General features: G+C 45.4%; 1 protein-coding gene and 1 pseudogene across 1 annotated transcript in view; both read left to right on the top strand.

Annotated features, from left to right (window-relative positions):
- Positions 1–24178, top strand: part of DNAH2 (dynein axonemal heavy chain 2) — a 101578-nt gene that overhangs the window by 72911 nt on the left and 4489 nt on the right. The window contains exons 58-78 of the mRNA XM_087825883.1: positions 232–364; positions 471–610; positions 2173–2383; positions 2597–2713; positions 2848–2989; positions 3651–3820; positions 3973–4089; positions 12836–13000; positions 13560–13685; positions 13821–13969; positions 14043–14109; positions 14242–14392; positions 14618–14766; positions 14950–15083; positions 15197–15341; positions 15479–15678; positions 17388–17514; positions 18927–19113; positions 19325–19473; positions 19624–19807; positions 20039–20229. Of these exons, the coding sequence (XP_087682009.1) occupies positions 232–364; positions 471–610; positions 2173–2383; positions 2597–2713; positions 2848–2989; positions 3651–3820; positions 3973–4089; positions 12836–13000; positions 13560–13685; positions 13821–13969; positions 14043–14109; positions 14242–14392; positions 14618–14766; positions 14950–15083; positions 15197–15341; positions 15479–15678; positions 17388–17514; positions 18927–19113; positions 19325–19473; positions 19624–19807; positions 20039–20229 (3154 nt within the window). The remainder of the gene's footprint in view (positions 1–231; positions 365–470; positions 611–2172; positions 2384–2596; positions 2714–2847; positions 2990–3650; positions 3821–3972; positions 4090–12835; positions 13001–13559; positions 13686–13820; positions 13970–14042; positions 14110–14241; positions 14393–14617; positions 14767–14949; positions 15084–15196; positions 15342–15478; positions 15679–17387; positions 17515–18926; positions 19114–19324; positions 19474–19623; positions 19808–20038; positions 20230–24178) is intronic.
- On the top strand, positions 7714–9700 carry LOC107544482 (elongation factor 1-alpha 1 pseudogene; annotated as a pseudogene).

Here is a 24178-nt window from a genome sequence, read left to right as displayed (position 1 = left end):
ATGGTTAGATCACTTGCCCAAGATCCACACCTAGAAATGTGGAATCAGGTTTTTCTGACCTTAGAACCTGTTTCTAAATACTTCACTGAACTAGTTCTGAGGGGAGAAGAATCTAGACAAGGAGATACAAGAGCCCTAGGTTCCTAGAAAGTAGGTAGACCTGTGACAAAGCCAGTAGCTGGAGGCTGACTCTGCGAATGGACTTAACTGCCTCTCAAAACCCCTCACCAGGAACTGGATCCGCCAGTACCCAGCCTTGGTGAACTGCTCTACCATCAACTGGTTCTCAGAGTGGCCCCGAGAAGCCCTGCTAGAGGTGGCTGAGAAGTACCTCGTGGGAGTAGATCTGGGAACTCAGGAGAATGTGAGATCCTCCTTCCCATCTCTCTGCACACTCCCTTGAGCTTTCTCCCATTTCTGTTCTCCACCTGCCATCACTCTCTGTCTTGTCCTTTCTCCTATGGCCTCAGATCCACAGGAAGGTGGCCCAGATCTTTGTCACCATGCACTGGTCAGTGGCTCAGTATTCCCAGAAGATGCTGTTGGAACTGCGAAGATACAACTATGTCACACCCACGAACTACCTGGAACTTGTGTCTGGATATAAGAAGTACGAAGAAGAGTAGGGGACATAGAGGGCCAGGGAGCTTGGTGTCTTTTGAGGGCAATTACTGAAATGATTTAATGGAAAATATCCAGGAGCTGGCCAACAGGACCCAGACGCTAATGTGGAATGGCAGAGATGCCAGGGGTCTTAGTTTTGCCCAGGAAGTTAGTGAAGGAGAGATGGGCCTTCCAGGGCTGTGGCTGTCTCTAGAGCCCTCTTCACACTCTTTGTCCTTATTTTCTGGAATGTTTTCTTTTCTAACCACAATACACTGGTGACACTGCCATGTATACCCATAATATACACTCAGTCCTCTCCTCTCTGCCTTTAATATCTTCTAGATTTTCCACCATTCCTAAGAATTATATATTTATTCATTAAGGTATATTGAGTATTCTTTATGGGCACAACACAATAATTTGCTTTGAAGAATATAAGAGAAATGTAAAAAAGCCCTCACTTATTGGATTCAGTACTTTAAGGTAAAGAAAAAGCCGTTTATAATAATAATGATAGTCAACATTTAGTTATTCATTTAATATGTATTTTTTGAGCACCTACTATGTGCCAGGCACTATTCTAGATACTTGCAATATACCAGTTAACAAAATAAAGTCCTTGCCTGCCCTGGCCAGTTTGGCTCAGTGTTTAGAGCATTGGCCTGTGGACCAGAGGGTCATGGGTTCAATTCCCGGTCAAGGGCATGTACCTCAGTTGCAGGTTTGATCCCTGGCCCCGGTTGAGGTGCATGTGGGAGGCAACCTATTGATGTGTCAACATCAATGTTTCTTTCTCTCTCTCCCCCTTCTCCTCCCTCCCTTCCACTCCCTATAAAATCAATGGAAAAAATATCCTTGGGTAAGGATTTAAAAATAAATAAACAAACAAATAAACAAACAAATAAATAAATAAATAAAATAAAGTCCTTGACTTCCCTGGGTCATAGACTTACATTGTGTTTACTATTTGCTGGTTACCATACTAAGCCCTCTACATGCATTTTCTTATTTAGTCTAGAAAACAATCCTGCATAGACAGTTTTTTTGGCTTGGACAATGTTAAAACTTTTTGAATGAGTTGCCAACATTTAAAACCCGGGAGTGTTAGAAAAATCCATATTTTTTACTTCTCTCCGAAAATCAGAAATGTTGGCAATACCGAGCCCACATTCATTCCCACATGAAAAAAACAGCCTAGAGACAAAAGATGGCCACCCCCTTGGGACAGGTTTGTGTTTTCTAGTTCCTGCACCCACCCCCGCCTGCTGCACACAAGAGAACAGTGGAAGATTCTCAAGTAGGGAAATGTGGTGAAAGCAGTGTCTGGCTGATATTGACAGTGGTATGTAGAATAAATCAGAGGGATAAGAGTTTGGAAGCACGAAGACCAGTTGGGAAGCTGTTGGCAATGATCCAGGAAGGAAATAATAAAAACCTGACCAGGGTGGTGGTGACAACAGAAAGGAAGACAGGGACCGAGACGCACTGGGACAGGAGGCTACCTAGGGAACTCTCCTCTCTGGGAGTCCAGCCTCTCCAAGTACCTTTTCCCCTTTTGTCCCCCAGGTTGCTGGCAGAGAAGCGGCAGGAGCTGCTGGACCAGGCCAATAAGCTTCGGACAGGATTGTTTAAGATCGATGAAACGAGGGAAAAGGTGGAAGTGATGTCGCTGGAGCTGGAGGATGCCAAGAAAAAGGTGGCTGAGTTCCAGAAACAGTGTGAGGAGTACCTGGTCATCATTGTGCAGCAGAAGCGGGAAGCGGATGAGCAGCAGAAGGTGGGGGGACCTGCAGTAGTCCTGCCCCTCACACCCCTTCACTACCAGTGCTCACTGGGCAGAGGCTTCCAGTCTCCATCGGTTACTCTGTTGGGATGCATGTTCCACTCCTCAGATTCTCTCTGGCATTATCTTTCCTCATTACCACCAACACTGTCAGCCCCACCTTTGCCCAAGGGAAAGACAAAAACCTCAACCTCTTTTTATCCCTAGGCCGTCACAGCCAATAGTGAGAAGATTGCAGTTGAGGAAGTCAAGTGCCAGGCACTGGCTGACAATGCCCAGAAGGATCTAGAAGAGGCATTGCCAGCCCTGGAAGAGGCCATGCGGGTATTGGGGCGGGGGAAAGAGCCTCAAAGTCCCTGGGGGAGTGGGAAGAAGAGCTGGGTCCCGTTCCCGTACAGGACCTGTCTTGCCAGCTGGGTTGACTTCGGTCCTGCTCTCTAAGTGGATCCTTTTCCCAGGCCTTGGAGTCTCTGAACAAGAAGGATATAGGAGAGATCAAGTCTTACGGACGGCCCCCTGCCCAAGTGGAGATAGTGATGCAGGCGGTCATGATTCTTCGAGGCAACGAGCCCACCTGGGCAGAGTCCAAGAGGCAGCTAGGTAAGCTAGAGAGCCAGGAGATAATTAACATCAATTCACCCAGCATTTATTATTAATCGTCTGCTGTGTGTCAGGCACTTGGGGAGACAGAGATGAATGAGGCATTGTACTGACCCTCAAGAGCATAGAGCCTAGTGGAAAAGAGAAGACATAAATATCAGTTAAGATTCTTCAGTTGTAAGTAACAGAAAACAACACATCTTAATTTAAGGAAAATGATAAAAAGAAATTGTTATAAAGATATAGGAATATATCTCAGAATCCAAGGGAGGAATGCCTTGCCCCCCAAAGGGCAAGAATCAGAAAACGGAAAACAAGAGCCCTGCTGCTGCGACATTCTTGTGGTTTTCTCCGCTTTGAGTTCTCTTGGTAGAATATAGCCTGTGAGCCTGAAAGGGTGGTGTGTGGGGTGTTCAGGTGAGAATGCTCAAGGTAAGTGATGTGAAATGAGGCTGGGAAGATTGTGGAGGGTCCTGGGGCCTGTGAGATTCTAGAGAAGGGAGCAAAGTCAACAGAAGAAACTCAGGCTGAAGTCAAATATTCTGGCCTTGGGAACTGAACCCAGGAAAAATGTGGCTATACCTAAGCAGCAGAGGTGCAATCTGGACAATGAGGGTGGAATTAGGCCTTATGACTGAGGCCCCTGATTTTCACCCCACAGGGGAACAGAACTTCATCAAATCACTGATCAACTTTGATAAAGACAATATCTCAGATAAGGTTCTGAAGAAGATTGGGGCCTACTGCGCCCAGCCTGACTTCCAGCCTGACATTATCGGCCGAGTCTCACTTGCTGCCAAGTCCCTCTGCATGTGGGTACGGGCCATGGAGGTAAGCAGGAGCGAGGTGGGATGGGGAGCAGTGAGGCAGGCCTGGGAAAAGGGCGATGCACACAGGACAAAGCTGGGGGAATGGAAGGCCCAGAGGGGAAGGAAGGACCACTGGTGGGTGGGCAACCCCACTGCCTGGCTGTCTCCCTGCAGATGTATGGGCGGCTATATCGGGTGGTGGAGCCCAAGCGGATCCGAATGAATGCTGCATTGGCCCAGCTTCAGGAGAAGCAAGCAGCGCTGGCTGAGGCCCAGGAGAAGCTGCGGGAGGTGAGCCTCAAGCCAGTCTTTTCCTCTCTGATCTCAGGGATGCTTCGTTACCATTCACCTCTCCCCATCTAACCCTTTCCCCCTCTCCCTTCCAGTACTATCTGCCTCCCACTCTATGCCCTTTTTAGACGGGCGGCCTCTGGCTAAGAAAGCCGAGCCAACAGTAGATGTTTACAAAGGCACAGAGGGCACTGTCCCTTGAGTAGTCCTTGCAAAAACTGACTTGGGAGCTGGCCGTCTCTGTCATGGTCTTTGGAGATAAGCCCTGAGATATTAACTGATGAAGTTTGTGTGGCAAATTGGCCTTTGCTGGGAAGGAGGATGTGGAATAGGGCAAGAGTGTCAACATCACTGCTGGGGACCGGAAGAATGTGGGCTGAGGGTATCTGAGCAGGCACTGGGTCGTCTCAGAGGTAGAGGCGCTTACTTACTGTTAACAGTCTAGGCAACCCAGAAGGTGATTTCCTATAAGATGTGTGCACAGATAATTCTCAAACAAAGCAGAATGCAGAGTGCTATTATCAAGAGTTCAAAATTCTTCTAGCCTATCATTTAATTTTTCTATTATTGATTTAATAGGTAATACAATCACATGGTTTGAAATTCAAAAGGTACAAGAGTATCCAATAAGAAGTGTCCCTCCCACCTTCTGCTCTCTAGCCACCAGCTCCTTTCCCTTGTTTATTCACCCAGGGGTGTTCTATGCTTATATAAACAAATATATCTTTTTTCATTTTTTTACATTATACACACTGTTCTGCACTTCCTATCTTATTTCCATATATTGAAGATTGTTCCATATTGGTACCTAAAGAGTTTCTCCTTTCTTTTCACCACTGCATGATATTCCAGTGGGTGGCTATGCCATCATTTATTTAACCATTTCCTTTTTGATGGATGTGTTCATTGATGCCAATATCTTGATCTACACTTGTCCTCAAACCTTGTTGATGCTATCTTTAACTCTATGGAAGTTTAAAATTTTTTATATAACCAAAGCTGGTCATACTGTTTCAAAATGTTTTCAACAAAACCAACTATGGAGAATAGCCAGGTCCAGGTCCAACCTCCTCAAATCAGATGAGGAGCTCGAGGGTTAGTGAGATTAAGTGACAGACATGGGCTAGAACCCGCATTTCCCAACTCCAAGGCCATTGCCACCACAGTTCATCCCAGTCTTTTCCTGTCGCAGCATCTTTGCTGATGGGAGTACAGCTGCCCTTGAAGCCTCTTCTGATTGTGTTTGGGTAGAATCAACCAGGGTAGGCAAGGGGGCTTCTATTTACCCATGATCCTCCATTGCCCCATTCCTGCTGCCATTGTCTCCTCCCAGCCTCTCATGAAACCTTCACTCTTCTACTCTGTTTTTCAAACAGGAATAATCACAGGTGTGGCAATCATTTGGAAAGATTTCTCACTTCTGGATGAATCATACTCTGGGCCAAATAATTAGAGATTGTTTCCTTTATATGTAAAAAATGGGACTTCTGGGGTCAGCTGCCAACAACATCATTCATTAGGCAAATATTTACAGAGTACCCAATGTTAGGTCTCTTGAGAACTCCTAATTGTTAAGAATAAGCAGACAGGGAACCAGAATTTCTTCTTTGTTACTGCAACATAGGTTATGACATATAAGAGCCAAATGCACCTTGTAACAGAACTCAGAATCAGGCACCCTTACCCACCCACTTGCAGAGAGCCCTGTGCTGATGCTAGGCTCCACCCCAGGCCATGGAAGTACAAATCTTTGGTCCTAAGAGATTCTCAGAGCCTGGAAATCAGCATTTTGGGAGCTTTCTTTTCAGAGCCAGCCAGAGGTGGGAAAGCCTGTACATAGCTCTAGGGCTCAGAGGTCTGGAAAGAGGCCCAGAGCCCAATTATATTGCATATCAATCCAAATATTGAGTGAATAGCTTTAATCATTACTCACTCGTTTGGGGCCCTGAAAGTATATTTTCCATAGATCCGATTCTGACATGCAGCAAGGGTTACGAACCACCAGCTTAGAAATTGCTCCAGAAGCCTCTGAAATGGGTCGGGACAGTCTTAATCTACTTCAAGGCAATTGTATGCTCAAGGCTGAAAACTCACCTTCTTTCCTATTTCCCACTCCTAATTATGTCACATTATTCAACATAGTATATTGGAGATTATGCAGTAAGATTGAATGATAGCATTAAAATGCTACAATAATAATAATACACAGAAGTTCCACACGTTTGAATATAACCCCCAGGGAGAAACTAAATTTCAAAGATTAAATCTCTTTGTAAACTAAAGTCCAAATAAATTAAAATCTGAAATCAAATTTTTATGAGTTAAAGATCTAGAAGCCAACATCCTTAAGTTAAAGTCCCTAACCCATCCTCCCCAATTTCTTATTCTGCACAGTTTCAACTGAGGGGTTCTCAGGATCTGGGTCTCAGTTTCCTGACATTGTGATCTGGTCTGTCACTCGATGGAAATGGAAATGCTGCCTGCAGGACTTCAGAGGCTACACTAGATGAGACTTAATGCTCAAGTCTCTCATGAGCATTACTTGAAAATAAAAAGAATTCAAGGAGTTAATAAGGCATTCATGACTTCCAGATAAAATTATGTTCCCAGAAACCAGTTGTTATTGCCCTAAAGACCAGAGTAGAAACTCAGAGGTATTTTTAGGAATGAGGGTGCATGGAGAAAATCTTGTTCCTTCACAGGAATGTCAGTTACCTGGAAACCATGATCAGTGAACTTAACCTAAACTGGGAGAAACTTCAAGCAGTAGAGTCACATAAGAGCTATCATACTCAATAAGCATTTCCTGTACTGGGGGTGTTGGAAATCCACATGTGTATATCTTCTTTTTTTGGAGGGGAGGTTATTGTGGTAAAATACACATAAAATTTACCATTGTAATCATTTTAAAGTGTACAAGTCAGTGGTATTAAGTACATTCACCATATTGTGCAGCCATTACTGTTATCTTGTTCTAGAACTTTTCATCCCTCCAAATGGTAACCCTGTGTATATCCCTTCAGTTTCAGTCCCCACCTTGCGCTCAGGCTCCCTGCTGTGTTGTGATCAGGTATGGTCAGTCCTATACCACAGTGGCTAATATTGCTGCTTCTCTGTGGAATTGCTGAGGTCTACAAAAACTGCCTTTTGGGGAAGGTTTTTGCCTTGTCCCCATGCTTACTCTGTTGGAATATTACCATCAGCAGATTCCCGAACTGAAGCTGCTATTGATGCTGCTGAAGCCTGTGCCCTGGGGCCTTGTGGGGAGCAAGTCCTCTGCCATTTGTGTCTCAAAGCATGGTTTTCCTCCCTTTTGAATCCCCTAAGTTGCTCAGGGATGTTCCATTAAGTCATAGATGATACCTTTATGCCTACTACCCTATCACCTGGAATCTCAGCCAAAACAGAATATTTCTAGCCCGTCTGCCTGTGGACAAGCCACGTGGATTTCAGGCTAGTCCCACCATAACTGAATCCTTAGCCTGGAGTAGAAACTGAATAATGGGACAGCTGATCTAGTGCTGTCTACCTAGGCCTGGCAATAACCATTTAAAGCAAGAACCTATAGTATGCACAAAGCCTAATGCCTTGCCAGTTTAAAAGCCTCGAATCTAATATTCTGTTTTTTGCAACGGGTTTGCCGCCAGAACACAGGTGTCGTGAACACCACAACTAAATCAAAGCCAAAATGGGAAAGGAAAAGACTCATATCAACATCATCATCATTGAACATGTAGATTCCAGCAGGTCTACCACTACTGGCCATCTGATATACAAGTGTGTGGGACTAACAAAAGAACCATCAAAAATTTGAGGAGGCTGCTGAGATGGGGAAGGGCTCCTTCAAGTATGCCTGGGTCTTGGATAAACTGAAAGCTGAATGTGAGCATGGTATCACCATTGATAGCTCCCTGTGGAAATTCGAGATCAGCAAGTATTATGTGACCATCATTGGTGCCTCAGGACACAGAGACTTCATCAGAACATGAGTACATCCCTGGTCGGTGTTGCTCAGTGGCTAGACCGTCGGCCCACTCGCGGAAGGGTCACAAGTTTGATTCCTGGTCCAGCTCATGTACCTGGGTTATAGGTTCCATCCCTGGCCCTGGTCAGAGAGTGTGGGGGAGGCAACCAGTAGATGTGTCTCTTTCACATCAATGTTTCTCTCTCTCCCTCTCTCTCTCTCTCTCTCCCACTTCCTTCTTCCCTCCCTCCCTCCCTCTCTAAAAAAATCAATGGAAAAAATATCCTCTAGTGAGGATTAACAACAACAAACATGATTACAGACACATCTCAGGCTGACTGTGCTGACCTGATTTTTGCTGCTGGGGTTGGTGAATTTGAAGCAGGTATCTCAAGAATGGCACACCCGTGAGCATGCCCTTCTGGCTTACACACTGGGTGTGAAACAACTGATTGTTGGTGTTAACACAGTGAATTCCACTGAGCCACTCTATGGCCAGAAGAGATATGAGGACATTGTTAAAGAAATCAGCACCTTCATTAAGAAAATTGACAGTAGCCTTTGTGCCAATTTCTGTTTGGAACGGCAACAGCATGCTGGAGCCAAGTTCTAACATGCCTTGGTTCAAGGGATGGAAGGTCACCCATAAAGATGGCAGTGCCAGTGGAACCACACTGCTTGAAGCCCTGGATTGCATCCTGCCACCAGCTTGTCCAACTGACAGGCCCCTGCATCTGTCCCTCCAGGATGTCTACAGAATTCGTGGTATTGGTAGACTGTCCCTGTGGGCCGAATGGAGAGTGGTGTTCTCAAATCCAGCATGGTGGTTGCTTTGCTCCAGTCAATGTTACAACTGAAAGTTTGTTGAAATGCACCATGAAGCTTTGAGTGAAGCTCTTCCTGGGGACTGTATGGGCTTCAATGTCAAGAATGTGTCTGTCAAAGATGTTCATTGTGGCAGTGTGGCTGGTGACAATGAAAATGACCCACCAATGGTGCTGGCTCAGTTGAGCATTGTCCCATGCACTCAGAGGTCGCCGGTTTGATTCCTAGTCAGGGTACATGCCCCGGGTTTCAGGTTCGATACCCAGTGGGGGTCTGTGCAGGACAGCTGATTGATGGTTCTCTCTCATTGATGTTTTTCTCTCTCTCTCCCTCTCTCTCTCCTTCTCCCTCTCTCTAAAACCAATAAAAACATATTTTAAAAAATATGATCCACCAAAGGAAGCAGCTGACTTCACAGCCCAGGTGAATATCCTGAACCATTCAGGCCAGATCAGTGCTGGCTATGCCCCTGTGCTGGACTGTCACACGGTTCACGTTGCTCACAGATTTGCTGAGCTGAAGGAGATTGATCATCCTTCTGGGGGAAAGCTAGAAGATGGCCCAAAGTTTTTGAAATCTGGTGATGCTGCCGTCGTCATTATGGTTCCTGGCAAGCCCATGTGTGTTGAGAGCTTCTCTAACTGCCCTCTTCTGGGCCGTTTTGCTGTTTGTGACATGAGACAGACATTTGCTGTGGGTGTCATCAAAGCAGTGGACAAGAAGGCAGCTGGAGCTGGCAAAGTCACCAAGTCTGCCCAGAAAGCTCAGAGGCTAATGAATATTTCCTTCAATACCTGCCACTCCTGTCTTGATCAGTGGTAAAAGGAAGGTCTCAGAACTGTTTGTCTCAACTGGTCATTTAAGTTTAACAGTAAAAGGCTGGTTAATGATTAATGCATTGTAAAAACCTGCAAAAGGAAAGGAGAATGTTTTGTGGACCATTTGTGGGTTTTTGTTTGTGTAGCAGTTTTTAAGTTATCAGTTTTTAAAATCAGTACTTTTAAATGGAAACAACTTGGCCAAAATCTGTCACAGATCTTTTAGACCCACTAAAGCAAAGTTTAATGAGAAGAAGAAAAAATCCAATATTCTGTCCATCGGTGCTTAAAAACAGTCTAACCCCATTTTAACCTAATCAGCAATATCAGGCCATTCCTGCGTTGTAGCTACAGCGGCCTTTATCTTGAGACCCCCGCTGTACCTCATTAAGGCCGTCCTTGAAGCCCACACCTTTCTTGCCCAAGGCCTGTTTCCCTGAAGCTGTACTGCTTTAAACAGTCCTGCTTCTGTAGAACAGCCATTCACCTATGGACAAAGCTACGTCATCTGCCAAGGTCAGAATAACTCAGGGTCAGCTTAAAGCCTTTCACCCAGGCAACAGCAGGTAAAGGTCAGCCACACAAGTGTAAAAACCCACCAGGCCTAACATGAACCTCAACAAATCACTGAAGTCAAAGCACCTGTCCATACCTCAACGTCTGCTCAGGAAACCCTGAGCCCCACCTAAAGCTTCTCAGTGGGTATTCTGGTCTGCAAATACACTTTTTTTTTTTTTTTTTAATTTAAATGCAAATATACTCTTGAGGGAAGCCAAGAACTAGCAGCCTTCTTCTATGCCTGAGCTTTAAACAAATTAAAAAATAAAACAAAAGTCCAAAATGTTACTTTTAAAAACTAAGTTGGAGAATGTCGCTGACATCTGTGGGCGAGTGGTCCCACTAGCTGTGACCCCCATGTTCAGACAGACTTTCCAGGTCACTGGCGTTGCTGGGCAGGCAGAGTGGACTTTGCTCACTCCTAAAAGGAAAGGGCCTGAGCTCAGTTGAGCATTTCCATTTTATTCTTTCCCATTTCACCCCTCGGATCAGTCACACACCTCCCCTGGAGAAGGGGTGTATAAGGGGGTGGAGGAAGTCTTCTGACATGCAAGGGAATGACCAAGATTAAAAATTATAATAAAACATGACCCTTGAAGAAAAGCTAAATCCAGAGATTATTCAGGTTATAGAGAAGAACTTCAAAAGCAAACCTAAGGAAGAAATGACATCCACAAAACAAAAATAAGGTGATAAGAGAAAGAGTCAGGCTCTGGAGGTGTTCCCAGTGGTTAGAGCGTCAGCCCGCACACCACAGGGTCTCAGGTTCAATTCCTAGTCAAGGGCACATACCTGGGTTGCAGGTTCATCCCAGGGCCAGATGGGGGGGGGGGGCATGCAGAGGCAAGTGATCTCTCGATCTCTCTCTCTCTCTCTCTCTCTCCCCCCCTCCCCCTCCCCCCATCCCTTTCACTCTCTCTAAATATCAATGGAAAAAATACCCTCTGATGAGGATTAACACACACACAAAAAAAATTCTGGGAAACTTAAAAATGATCAGTATGACATTCAATAGGAGGGTGGGAAGATAGAGTCAAGAAATATAAAAGAAGAACAAACCAGAAAATATAAGAGATATATAACAGACACCATTGACCAATAAGGATTTCTGAAAGAGAAAACATGTAATCGGGTAAGAGAAAAATATTTAACAACCAGTTCGGCATGCGCAGTGGCCTATCAGAATATGCCTCAGCCACCAGTGGTTCAGCCAGGTCATAACACCGATGCTATTCATGGTATTGGACCTTTATAATCAACCTAAAGACAAAGCACAGAAGACTGGTTGTGGCTTCTGGGTGGGAATGCTACCAACCTTGACAATATAAAAATAAAAGCACAGCTAAAAAAGTTGGGAGGTGAATGCGGGTGAGGGAAAAACCAGGCAATGCTTTCATAGATATAAAATGAAGTTTCAACATGTTATTTAAAGTTATAAGGGTAACCAGTAGAAGAACTAAAACTATTAGGAATAGAGAGAAAGGGGGGGGGTGGTATGGAGGTATAAGGGATTAAATCTTCATTTATCATAGCATAAAGTCAATATAAATAGTCTAAAAGTGATAATCCAGGGAACAGCGGTGTTGAACACACTTATACATGTAGAGGAGGCCTCTGGAAGAATATTCAGGAAGCACGGCACTTTGGCTACCTTGAGGAGGGAGCGGGTGGATGGAGAGCAGGAGTGGGAGGAAGATTTCTCATGTCCTTATGCTTCAGAAATTTTAAGTTGCTCATTCACAAAGTAAAATAAAAAATAAATGGCATCAAGATGTGCTTATGCCCCTACAAGGACATTCGTCACAGCATTAATAGTAGATAATGTTGGAAAGACACAAATGTCTATCAGTAGGAGACTTGTTATATAAAATAATGGTTTTATCATATACAAGATTATTTTGAGGCTTTTAAAAACAGTTACTATTCACCCTTTAGGCACACATACCGGGTCCTGGAAGAGGCTCGATCAGTCCTCTACTTTAGATTTAAGTGACATATTCCAACCTGAGCAGAGCCCATAGGGTGGTGATGAATTGAGGGAGGCTTCTCTAGCAGGTAAAGCTCTCCCCAGAGCCCTGTCTCTGGTATGGAGCCTTGGACTTGCGCCTTTTCCTTTAATGGACTCTTCTTTCTCTCTCCAACAGTTCTAGGGTTCATTTCTAGCTTTTCCTTTCTCTTTCAAGGTCACATTTTGGGTATGGCCTCTGGCATGGAGTGGCAGTCATTTATGTGCACTCTGATCCTTTCTTGCCAACATATCTCGTATGGTTTATGATGCTACAAGAAGTCTGTCTCCTACCCAGCTTTGAGTTTCATTACCAAGTAATTTCTGGGCTCAAGGAAAGAGTGGCGGAGAGAAGGGAAAGAAAACTCATCACACATACTTTATCTTTTTTTCTCCTGACAACAACTCTATATGGTAGGTGTTATAATTCTTATTTTGCACATGAGAAAAACCAGGACTTGAAGAGATTAATTTACTCAAGGTTGTGCAGCCAAAACAATAGCATATTGGTGATTTGAACCCAGAACAATCTGGCCCCAAGTCCTGTGTTTGATTCCTTTCTCTGACTGCTCCCAGGTGGCTGAGAAACTGGAGATGCTAAAGAAACAGTACGATGAGAAGCTGGCACAAAAGGAAGAGCTTCGAAAGAGGTCTAAGGAGATGGAGGTGAAGCTGGAGCGAGCTGGAATGTTGGTGTCTGGGTTGGCTGGTGAGAAGGCCCGATGGGAGGAGACCGTAAAGGTGAGATCAGTTGTACCACCTGGCTCTCCTTCCTCCCTGCCAACTAGTTCCAAGAGCTCCCGTCCCCTTTAGGTTGAGGGACAGTCAGGGAAAATACAGACGCCTGGGTGTAGGGACACCCAAGAATAGGGAAGAGGTGTTCTTCTCCTCCCTTTCCTCACATTTGGTGAGAAGAGTGAAAGGAAAGATTTTTTTGTACCATTGGAGATCTATTTCCATGTTTAGGCACAGCTAGAAAGCACGCCCGAGGATCCTTTATACAGCACATTAACCCAGATAGAAACAGGCAGGGGGATCTTGTCTCTCTGCCTTCAGTGAGCTCTTGGTTTTGTGAAAGTGTTAGGCCTTATCACCAGAATGTAAATAGAATTGCTGTCAAAGATGGAGAACTCAAAAGTAATTAGAACCAGGTTAGAGTTCTCAGGGCACAAAGGTTTAGGAGAGGGAAAGAATCCATTTGATCCAGATAGTGTTCAGAGGAGAGTACCTTCAAAGCATTCCAAGTGTCTCCTAGTGCTGTGGCCCCTGACAGGCTTACACCTCCCCTACTGTCCTCCAGGGCTTGGAGGAGGACCTGGGCTACTTGGTGGGTGACTGTCTTCTGGCAGCTGCTTTCCTGTCCTACATGGGACCCTTCCTGACCAACTACCGGGATGAGATTGTCAACCAGATCTGGATCAGGAAGGTGAGGCTCAGAAATGATGAGTGAGATCTCAGGTTCTGAGACCAGGACCCTTGGGAGTAATAAGAGATATTGGAAAAGGTCTTGGGTGCTGAGCTCAGATCTCCAGGCTGAAATTTGGGGCTCTTCCCTACCCAGATTTGGGAACTTCAGGTTCCTTGCTCACCTCGCTTCACCTTTGATGACTTCCTGTCCAATCCTACCAAAGTTCGGGACTGGAACATCCAAGGGTTGCCCTCAGATGCCTTCTCCACTGAGAATGGCATCATCGTCACCCGTGGCAACAGGTAAGGATGCTGCTGGGAGCATGAGGAGGAATAAGGGCAGAGCCTGTCTTCTGACAGATACTCCCTCCTTCAGGTGGGCACTGATGATTGACCCTCAGGCCCAGGCCCTGAAGTGGATCAAGAACATGGAAGGGAAGCAGGTATAAAGCTGGGAGGCTGTTTTTTCCGCCTTAGAGTCTCTTCCCAAGCCTGTCTCTTCTGAAGGTCCTACCCTTGGGCCATTTTCTTCTTTGAATCCCTGTGTTTCTTCCATCTTTTTTCTTGCTCTCTAGGGCCTTCAGATCATTGACCTGCAGATGAGCGATTACCTTCGAATCTTAGAAAATGCCATCCAGTTTGGATACCCAGTGCTGCTCCAGAATGTGCAGGAATATCTGGACCCCACACTCAACCCCGTGCTCAACAAATCTGTATCTCAAATTGGTCAGGGCCCAGGCTTATTGTGGTATTGGACTGTGGGACAAATTCTAAGGACCAGCTGAGTAGGACACTGGGGAGGAAAGGGCTGGCTCTTTGGCTGTGTCCTCCATTTATCTGTCAGACAGTCCCGGGCTGTCACCGCCACCCCTGGAAGCTGGTAGGGAAACTAATGGGTCAGCCCACACCTGGTCTCATGGGTCCTTGCCCTTGACCCTCTTGTGGATACAGGTGGTCGGCTGCTGATTCGCATTGGAGATAAGGAGATAGAATACAATCCCAGTTTTCGTTTCTACATCACCACTAAGCTCTCCAACCCCCACTACAGCCCAGAGACCTCAGCCAAGACCACCATTGTCAACTTTGCAGTCAAAGAACAGGTGAGTGGGGTCTGATGCCTAGACTGAACTAGGGTGAAGCAGGCAGGGTTGTAGAGCCTGGCAGGATTAAGAAAAAAGCTGATTGTGTTGGGGAGGTACAAGTGACCTGAGAGGGGTAAAGGGATGGAAAGGATGAAGGTTGCTGGAGTGAGATTCTTGCCATGAGTCCTGGCATCCTTCTAGGGCCTAGAGGCCCAACTGCTGGGCATTGTGGTCCGGAAGGAGCGGCCTGAGTTGGAGGAGCAGAAGGACTCACTAGTCATCAATATCGCTGCTGGCAAGAAAAAGCTCAAGGAGCTGGAGGATGAGATCCTTCGGTGAGACCTTGCCTCCACCCTCCCGCTGGTCCACTCACAGACACAACTAGCACAGCAGGGGGCTGATGGAGCCCCTGCCCCCTCCATCCATGTGCCTCTTGGCTCCCCTCCAGGCTGCTGAATGAGGCCACAGGCTCCCTGCTAGATGATGTGCAGCTGGTGAACACCCTTCAGACCTCCAAGATAACCGCCACAGAGGTGACTGAGCAGCTGGAGACCAGTGAAACCACGGAGATCAACATTGACTTGGCCCGTGAGGTGAGCTCCTGTGCCCTCCAGCCCAGCCCCACTAGCCATCAAGAAGCAACTCTAATCATGCTTGAGGAACCATCCCTCCCTGAATCCCTGCCATCTGCCATGCTCCTCTATGTCCTCTGACTCTGCCCCCTCTGCAGGCTTACCGCCCTTGTGCCCAGCGGGCATCAGTCCTGTTCTTCGTGCTCAATGACATGGGCCGCATCGACCCCATGTACCAATTCTCGCTGGATGCCTACATCAACCTCTTTATCCTCAGCATTGATAAAAGCCATCGTAGCAACAAGCTGGAGGACCGCATTGACTACCTGAATGAATATCATACCTATGCTGTCTACAGGTTTGAGGCTTCTCCCCACATGCCCTAGGCAGGAGGCCAAGTGGCTGGCTCTAACGCTGACCCTTCTTGCTAGTTGTGCCTTAGCGCTTTCCCATACCACCATCTTGGTCTCCTGCTCTCCTCCCCATACACCTTCCAGAGGTAGCTTATCCATTGTCATGGTCCAACCATCACCTGTGGGCTGACTGTTCCCAGTTTTACATCTTTAGCTCTCCCTTGAACATTGAACTTATGTATACAACTGTCTACTATACCAGCACTTTTCAAATAGTAATATAAAGCACAGGAATCTTGTTAAATACAGATTCAGATTCAGTAAGTTGAGGGTAGGACCTGAGGGCCTACATGTCTAATGCTCCTGGTGAGTAGCAGGGTGCTTGACTTCCCTACATATACACCCTGCAGACCCCTCAAGTTCAGCTTGTTTCAGGTCAAACTCATTATCTACCCTTTTCCTTCAAGGTCCTCACCCTTAAATGGCACCAATGCCCACTCCCCAGTCACCCCAGCCAGAGAGTGGAAGAATGAAAGTTCTCCGTGACTCTTCCCTCTCCTTGCCTTTCAGATCAGTCACCAGGTTTTGCTCATGTATCTTTGTGCAAATGGTTCCCTCCCAGTTCTCCCCACGGCTACAACTGCACTTTAGTTCAGGCCTTCATGATCTTTCTTTCTAAATTGCACAACCATCTCCTAACAGGTCATCCTGCCTCTAATTTTTTCCCTCTCCAATGTGCCCTCTTGTAGCTGTCTGTGAGAGCCTTCTGAACATGAATCTGATCATGCCACTCCTGGCTTAAATTCTTCGCGACCTGTCCTCCACTTGCCTCCTCAGCTTCACCTTTCCCCACCTTCCACTGGATGCCTGAGCAGTGCCAACTGCCTTCCATGTCTGCTTCCCCCAAACCCCACCTCTACATTTGCTTCTGCTCTGGGCTCTCCATGGAGTCCTCCCCTCTCTTCCTCTTCTACATCACTCAGTAACTCTGCTGCACCTCAGAGCAACTCCACTAAGAAACTTCCCTCTCTATGGCTGGTCTGGCTCAGTTGGTTGGGTGTCGTCCAGTGCACCAAGAGGTTGCTGGTTCCATTCCTGGTCAGGGCACAGGCCAGGATTGTGGGCTTAATCCCTGGTAGAGGGCATGCAGGAGGCAGCTGCTACATATTACCCTCTCACATCAATGTTTCTCTCTTCTCCCTTTCTCCCTCTCTCTAAAAATCAGTAAACTATTCTTTAAAACAACAACAACAACAAAAACTTTCCTTGTGTCCACCAGGCATGGTGGGCACCCCTGTCCTGTGATCCCTTCACTCACTGCCACCCTCTATAGAATTCATCACATCGTTGCATAATCAGTGGCCTCTCTCATCCATTTGTCCTTCCCATGCTACCTGACTTCCTCCAGGACAGAGACTCTGGCTTATTCATATTTGTGTCTTCAGGACCTGGAAGAGTGCCTGGCACATAGTAAGGGTCCAGTCAATATTGGGTGTTTTTTAATAGAAACGAATGATTGATTTTACCAGTGAACTCTGAGAAAATCATGTGCTTTCTCTAGGTCCCTGAGTGCTTGGCAGTTTATAGGAGGTTTGAACTAGATGTGATAAAGATCCTTCTTCTGCATAGGACTCTGCGGTTGTATGATGTTTGCTCAGTAAGCGTTCATATTGAGTGTCTTCCCCCCTCCACCCTCCCTGTCCCCTTCTCTCAGATATACCTGCCGCACCCTTTTTGAGCGCCACAAGCTGCTATTCAGTTTTCAGATGTGTGCAAAAATCCTGGAGACTTCTGGCAAGCTCAACATGGATGAGTACAACTTCTTTCTACGTGGTGGTGTGGTGAGTTGGGTAGAGGGCACATCCTAGTGTGGGGTGGTCAAGGTTGAGGATGGTGGCAGGTATGAAGAGGACTCCAGACCTGGAGGATGAGGCCCAAAGCTCCAGCAAGTGAGCTGAGGAGAACTGCCAGGAGTAGGGGCATGATGAGCTCTCTTGGGCTATGGCAGTGACTTGCCATGCTCACATTACAGGTGGGACTTTTGGGGCCCCTCTTACCTGTGACCCCTGATTGGCATGATCTTGCAGCTCTTTCACTACCTCTCAAGCCACTCTTTCCCTGGCCTGCAGCATGGCCACCATGACACTGTCCTCCTTGCAAGCACCTCAGCGCTTTCCCCACCCTTCCCCCTGTGTTGCATTTGCTTGGCAAACTACCACTCTGGTTAGATCCTGCTCTACTGTTCCTGTGTGGCCCATGCAGCTGAATGTGGCTGGAGAAAAACACCCACACATGAACCTCACAACGATACTGCATTTCCCTGGGCTAGTCAGTCCCCCATCCCCGTGGACAACAGTTTCATTTATTTTGACACCTTCACGTCACCTCTCATCTGGGTTTTAGCAGTAACCTCCCAATGCCCGCCACCCCAGATCTCTCAACTCAGTGGCAAGAGATTCTTTTAAAATGGTTGCACATCACTGATGTCATCTCCCACCGTCCAGCTTCTCAATCCACCCACTCCAGCTGCACAGGCCTCCTTGCTGTCACAGGCATGTCCCACCTTAGGGCCTTTTACGCTGGCTGTTCCTTCTCCCAGAAAACTACACCCTCAGGTGTACACACTTGGCCCCTCTCTCACCTCCTCCAATATTTGATTCAAATCTCACCTCCTAAGACATCCTTGACTTTCTCATTTAACACTTTAGACTACCCCTCAGCACTTCAATCTTCCTTATCTCCCTCAACTTATTCTATTTTTCCATGGCACTGGAAAAATCTCTAATATACTAGATAATTCACTCATTTATGTTTTGGTTCATTATCTGCCCTCTCATGTTGGAAAAAAGCTACTTAGGGGCATATATATTTGTACTTTTTGTTCAGTGATGTATTCCATGTGCTTAAAAAACTTGCAGTTGGTGAACAATAAATATTTGTTCAAGAGTGAAGGGAATTTGCTCTTCTCTGAAGGGTGAAGCTACCAGTTGATAGGATTAGGTAAGATGCAACCACCAGAGGGCGCAAGCTCCCTAAATTTGAACTGTGATAGCTCTACAGTAGCTGAGAGGCTGAAACCCCCATTTATTTCCTTAATAAAGGTGGATTCCAATCCATCTTGGATTCCTGTATTCATTTTTCCATTCTGTTTCATGTAAGACTCATCTTGGATTTCCCATGTTTTAAAAAAAAAGGTAACTTTCTTTTGGAGATGTTCCCAGTCAATCCCTTTTTCCTGTCTCCTTTCCCCCAGGTCCTGGATCGGGAGGGCCAAATGGATAACCCATGTACTAGCTGGCTCGCAGATGCCTACTGGGATAACATCACAGAGCTAGACAAACTAACCAATTTTCATGGACTCATGAACTCCTTTGAACAGTATCCTCGTGACTGGTACCAGTGGTATACCAATGCCACCCCGGAGAAGGCTATGCTGCCAGGTGCCCAGGCATCTGAGCCTCCCCACTCCTGCATTTTTCCTTCCCTCCATTCAGCCCATGTGCTTGCCCTTCCCTTTGTTCTTTATCCCCTCTCCCAAGTTCCCCTCATCCAGCTGCCTCCTGGCAGAGCATTCCCTGCAGGTGCCCCTTTGTTTAAACTCCCTGCTCTTCCACACTCACCCTACAAAAACTCAACTCAACTCATCCCCAGGTGAGTGGGAGAATGCTTGCAATGAAATGCAACGGATGCTGATTGTTCGCTCCCTACGCCAGGACCGAGTGGCATTCTGTGTTACCTCTTTCATTGTCTCCAACCTTGGCTCCCGCTTCATTGAACCACCTGTGCTAAACATGAAGTTGGTCAGTGGCTTGGTTTCCTTGCCCGCACCACCCCTGGGTCCTTCCTGCCTCCCTCTCCCCATTCCAGTCTACCATATGCATTTCCTCTATCTCTCTCCCACTCATGTTACTTGGCCTTCTGCTTGAGGCCATACCCTATGCTTCTGACAGGTGCTGGAGGACTCAACCCCACGAACCCCACTGGTATTCATCCTGTCCCCTGGTGTGGACCCCACCAGTGCCCTGCTCCAGCTGGCAGAGCACACAGGCATGGCTCAGCGTTTTCATGCCCTGTCCCTGGGCCAAGGCCAAGCCCCCATTGCTGCTCGGCTCCTCCGAGAGGGCATGTTTCAGGGTTAGTGTCATTCTTGTCCTTCTACCCCCTCCTTGGCCCTGATCCTACTCACCAGAGCCTCCAGCCTCAATCACACTGCCATAACTGCAGCTCCCACTTTTCCAGAAGGCCCCAGGAGTGGCAGACCTGAGCATTTTGAGCCCCTTCCCACATACATACAATCAGATGGATAGTGTGGGGACAGATGGGGTTTAGAGAATGGGTCCCACTGAATCTAGTATCTCCTTGCAGGACATTGGGTATTCCTGGCTAACTGCCATCTGTCACTCTCTTGGATGCCTAATCTGGACAAACTGGTGGAACAACTGCAGGTGGAGGATCCTCACCCTTCCTTCCGCCTGTGGCTCAGCTCTAGTCCCCACCCCGACTTCCCTATCTCAATCTTACAGGCCAGCATCAAGATGACCACAGAACCACCAAAGGTATGGGCGACTGTAGATAGCCAGCATCGACCATACCATCTGGTCTACCTTTCCTTCTGCTAGCATCAGAGAGGGCTTAACCTTAACAACATGTTTTGATTCTACTGTCCTCTAAAAAATTTTATCTCATTTCTCTTGTCTTTGTGCCAAACTCTTAGAACATAATAGTAATACCTGATTTTCTTGAGTGTTGTTATGTGCCATGCATTGTTCTAATCGATTTACATTTATTAATTCATTTAATACATACACACACACACACACTATCAGGTAAATGCTATTAACCCATTTTACAGATAGGAAACTGAGGCACTGAAGAGTAAATACCTAGTCCAGAGAACCTTCCTGTTTCCCAAAGTTGTCTTACATTCTCTCCCTAATGTCACACTTGGCTGGGCCCCCTTCTCTCCCTTCTCTCCAACTCTATTGAAACTTTTATCTCCAATATTACAAGGTCACTGTTTTGTTTTGTTTTGTTTTGTTTTAACATTGTTTTAAAGAATATGTCTTTATTGATTTCAGACAGAGGAAGGGAGAGGGAGAGAGAGAAACATGAATGATGTCAGTCATTGATTGGCTGCCTCCTGCATGCCCCCTATTGGGGGTAGAGCCGCAACCAATGGAACCTAACCCCGATATCCTTGCTGGGCACAAGGTCACTGTTGAATGCCATCACACTGATCCTTTAAAATCTGATCATGCTGTCTGTACCTATGAGTTATTTTTGTTTTGTTTGTGCTTTTTGTTTTATATCCTACATATTAGTGAAATAATACAGTTCTTGTCCTTTTCTGTCTGACTTATTTCACTTAGCAAAATACTCTTAAGGTTCATGCAGGTTGCCTAAATATGGTAATATTTCATCTTTTTTAATTAAGAAAATCTGATCATGTTGCTACATCCCACCCATTTACCCCCTGCTTAAACTATTTAGTAGCTTTTCATTGCTTTTAGGCAAGATCGAAACCCATATTAACACGGCCTGTGTATCCCAGCAGGCACCTCCCCCCTTCGTCCTTGCCACTCTCCCCTCCCTTTCTTTGCTGTACCTACACCATTAATTTTTAAATCTTTTTGTTCTTCCTCAATAAACCCTGTATTCTCCTGCCCTAAGGCTCTTGTTTATGCTGCTCTCTCCTTTCCTCCCCATCCCTTCTTTGCCCCTTCTAGTCTCAGGAAGCCTCTGACCTCCATGTCTAGGTCCACATCCCAGCGGCCACTCTTGTGAAACATCTACCACTCCTGGCTCTTACTGCCACAGTAATTTTACATGTGTCAGTGTAATCCTCCTCAATTCCCCTAATTCTCTAGACTGCAAGCTCCATGAGGGCAGGCACCATGGGGTTTTTCTCTTTCTCACCATTTTGCTCATCCTATGGCTGGAGCAGGGACTTGTATGTAGCAGATGCTCAACAAGTAAACGCTGTTTGAATGCACACGTGCTTGGAGGTCTCTCTTGGGGGTCCTGAGTCCTCCTCGAACACCCCGGGTAGTTGACAGAGGACTGTCCCTTTCTCTGGTTTCCCTGACACACACTCCCACTTATCCCTCTGCCTCTTGTGACATCATTTATTCTGTGCTGCTTTCTCTTCCTGTCCCGTGGTTGTATCTGAAGACAGTCCTTGACCTCCGGCTTTTCTCATTCCTCATTTCCTCCTTTCCCAACTTGATGAAGAAATTGCCCTTTCCCCAATTCAACTCCAGTCCCCATCTCTGGCTCCAGTAGCAGACTCAGTGCCAGGTCTGAATTCCATCTGATGACAAAACATTTATTTCTTCTTGACAAGTCCCACATTCAAAACAAGTCATCAGCGCTTCCACCATAGATCATATCATCATCTTATTTTTGTTAATGGTGCCACTATTTTTTTTAAAGAGATATGTTTAAAGTTGATTTTTATTTACCTTTATTTTTTTTCTGCCAAAAAAGCATTCCATGTCCCCATTTAAAAATGTAAAATAGTCCAGAAATATGTCCCCAGTGTAACAGAATATTTTTTTATTCATTTTTTAAAAGAACTTTTTTTCTTTGCCTTCTAAGAGAGGCGTGTGCCTTGGTAGCTAGATCGAGTACCCTGTGATGGGTAGAGGTGTATAAGTGCAAAGGTAGGTGCTATTTAGGTCTGCTTCATGAAGGGGGCAATGAGTCTGAGGGAAACCTAGGAGGAGGGAGAGAGGAATCAGCAATGGGGGGGCTCGGAGGAGAGAGAGGCCATCTGGCTTTGCCCAGGAGTGCTTTTTGTGAAAGACAGAACCTCCTTGCGATCAGCCAAATCTTCAGTGGAAGTAGAATATTCAGGGTTTACTTGGTACAACTGGATTTCTTTTGGAAGCTTACAAAAAGGCCAGTATTTTGAAATATTTTATTTGGAAATTATTTTAAATTTACAGAAAAATTGTAAGAATAACAATAGTGCAATGAACACCCACATATATGTTACCCAGATTCATCTATTGTTAACATTTTGCCCCACTTGCCATATCATTTGATCTCTCTCTGTTTTTCTCTTTTCACACATACACACCTTTTCTGAGCCATTTGAAAGTAAGATACGTATATCATGGTCCTTTACTGCTAAGTACTTAAATGTATTTCAACATAAATGGCTCAACCCTAAGAATAAGATTGTTCTCGTATAACTGCAGCACAGTTACCAAATTAAAAAAAAAAAGATGCAGCCCTGGCTGGTGGTCTCAGTGGTTAGAGAGTCAGCCCACACACCAAAGGGTTGCAGCTTCGATTCTTGGTCAAAGGCACATGCCTGGATTGCAGGTTCAATCCCTAGCCCGATTGGGCACGTGATGGAGAGAACCAATCAATGTGTTTCTCTCACACCAATATTTCTAACTCACTCTCTATAAAAATCAATGGAAAAAACATCCTCGGGTGAGGATTAATTTTAAAAATTGATATAATATTTTCATTTAAATCTATTATATATTCATTTTTTGTTAAATGATCCAATCATGGCCTTTATAAATCCACCCCTTCCCCCAGAACAGGATCCAATCTAGATCAGTATTTTGTTGTCCTGTGAAAGAGGCCAGGTTTTGCCTCTACGTATACAAAGTCAGCCCAAATAGTCAAGGGGATGGTGGTTCATCTGAGTTTTACTTCAAATTAGAAAGTCCCCATTAATTACAGCCCCCAGTTTGGGGTATAATCCTGGAGTATGTTCTTGGATCACTGCCGGCCATCCAGTCTTTTAAAAGTAGATACAAAAGAATATTTATGAAATATATGCAAAATATAACAGATCAAGATTCAATAAATACCTGTGTGCCCATCACCCTGTGTAAGAAAGATTATAATTTTTCTTTAAAGTCTCCGTGCACTTCTCCTCAATCTCACTACCTTTTCTCCCCACTCAGAAGAAGCTATTATTCTGAATGTTGTGTTTGTCACTTTCTTTTCTTTTCTTTATAATTTTAACAAAAAAGTTTGCATGGCTAATGAAACCATGCCATATAAACTTTATGTACTTGACATTTATTCATGCTGTTCTTCATGTTTTGTAGTTCTTATATTCCAGGTCACTAGCCTTTGTAAATTACGTGTTTTGTGGGTTGTCTTTTTTCTTTATGTTATTTTTCAGTGGATAGAAATTCTTAGTTTTTATCAGGTTTAATTTAGCTATCTCCTTTTTCAGGGGTTGTGCTCCTATGTCTTGTTCAAGAAATCTTTGCTTACTCCAAGGTGATAAAGGCACTCTCTTATACTTGCCTTGAAAACAGTTTTATAACTTGACTTTCACATATAGGTTTTCAGTCACTTCAAATAAATTTTTGTGAGTGTAGAATGAAGTAGAGGTCTAATATTTTTTCCACATGGATAACCAATTCTCCCAGTACTATTATTGAACAGCCCACAATTACCCTTCTGATCTGCAATGTGTCTGCTCAGCCTTAAATTATGTTTAAATCATATATGCATATATATGTATATGTA

Source organism: Miniopterus natalensis, chromosome 17 (genome assembly GCF_054644295.1).
Source record: "Miniopterus natalensis isolate mMinNat1 chromosome 17, mMinNat1.hap1, whole genome shotgun sequence".
Taxonomy (NCBI): Eukaryota; Metazoa; Chordata; class Mammalia; order Chiroptera; family Miniopteridae; genus Miniopterus; species Miniopterus natalensis.
The sequence above is the reverse complement of the archived record's forward strand: the minus strand, read 5'-3'. Positions and strand labels throughout refer to the sequence as shown.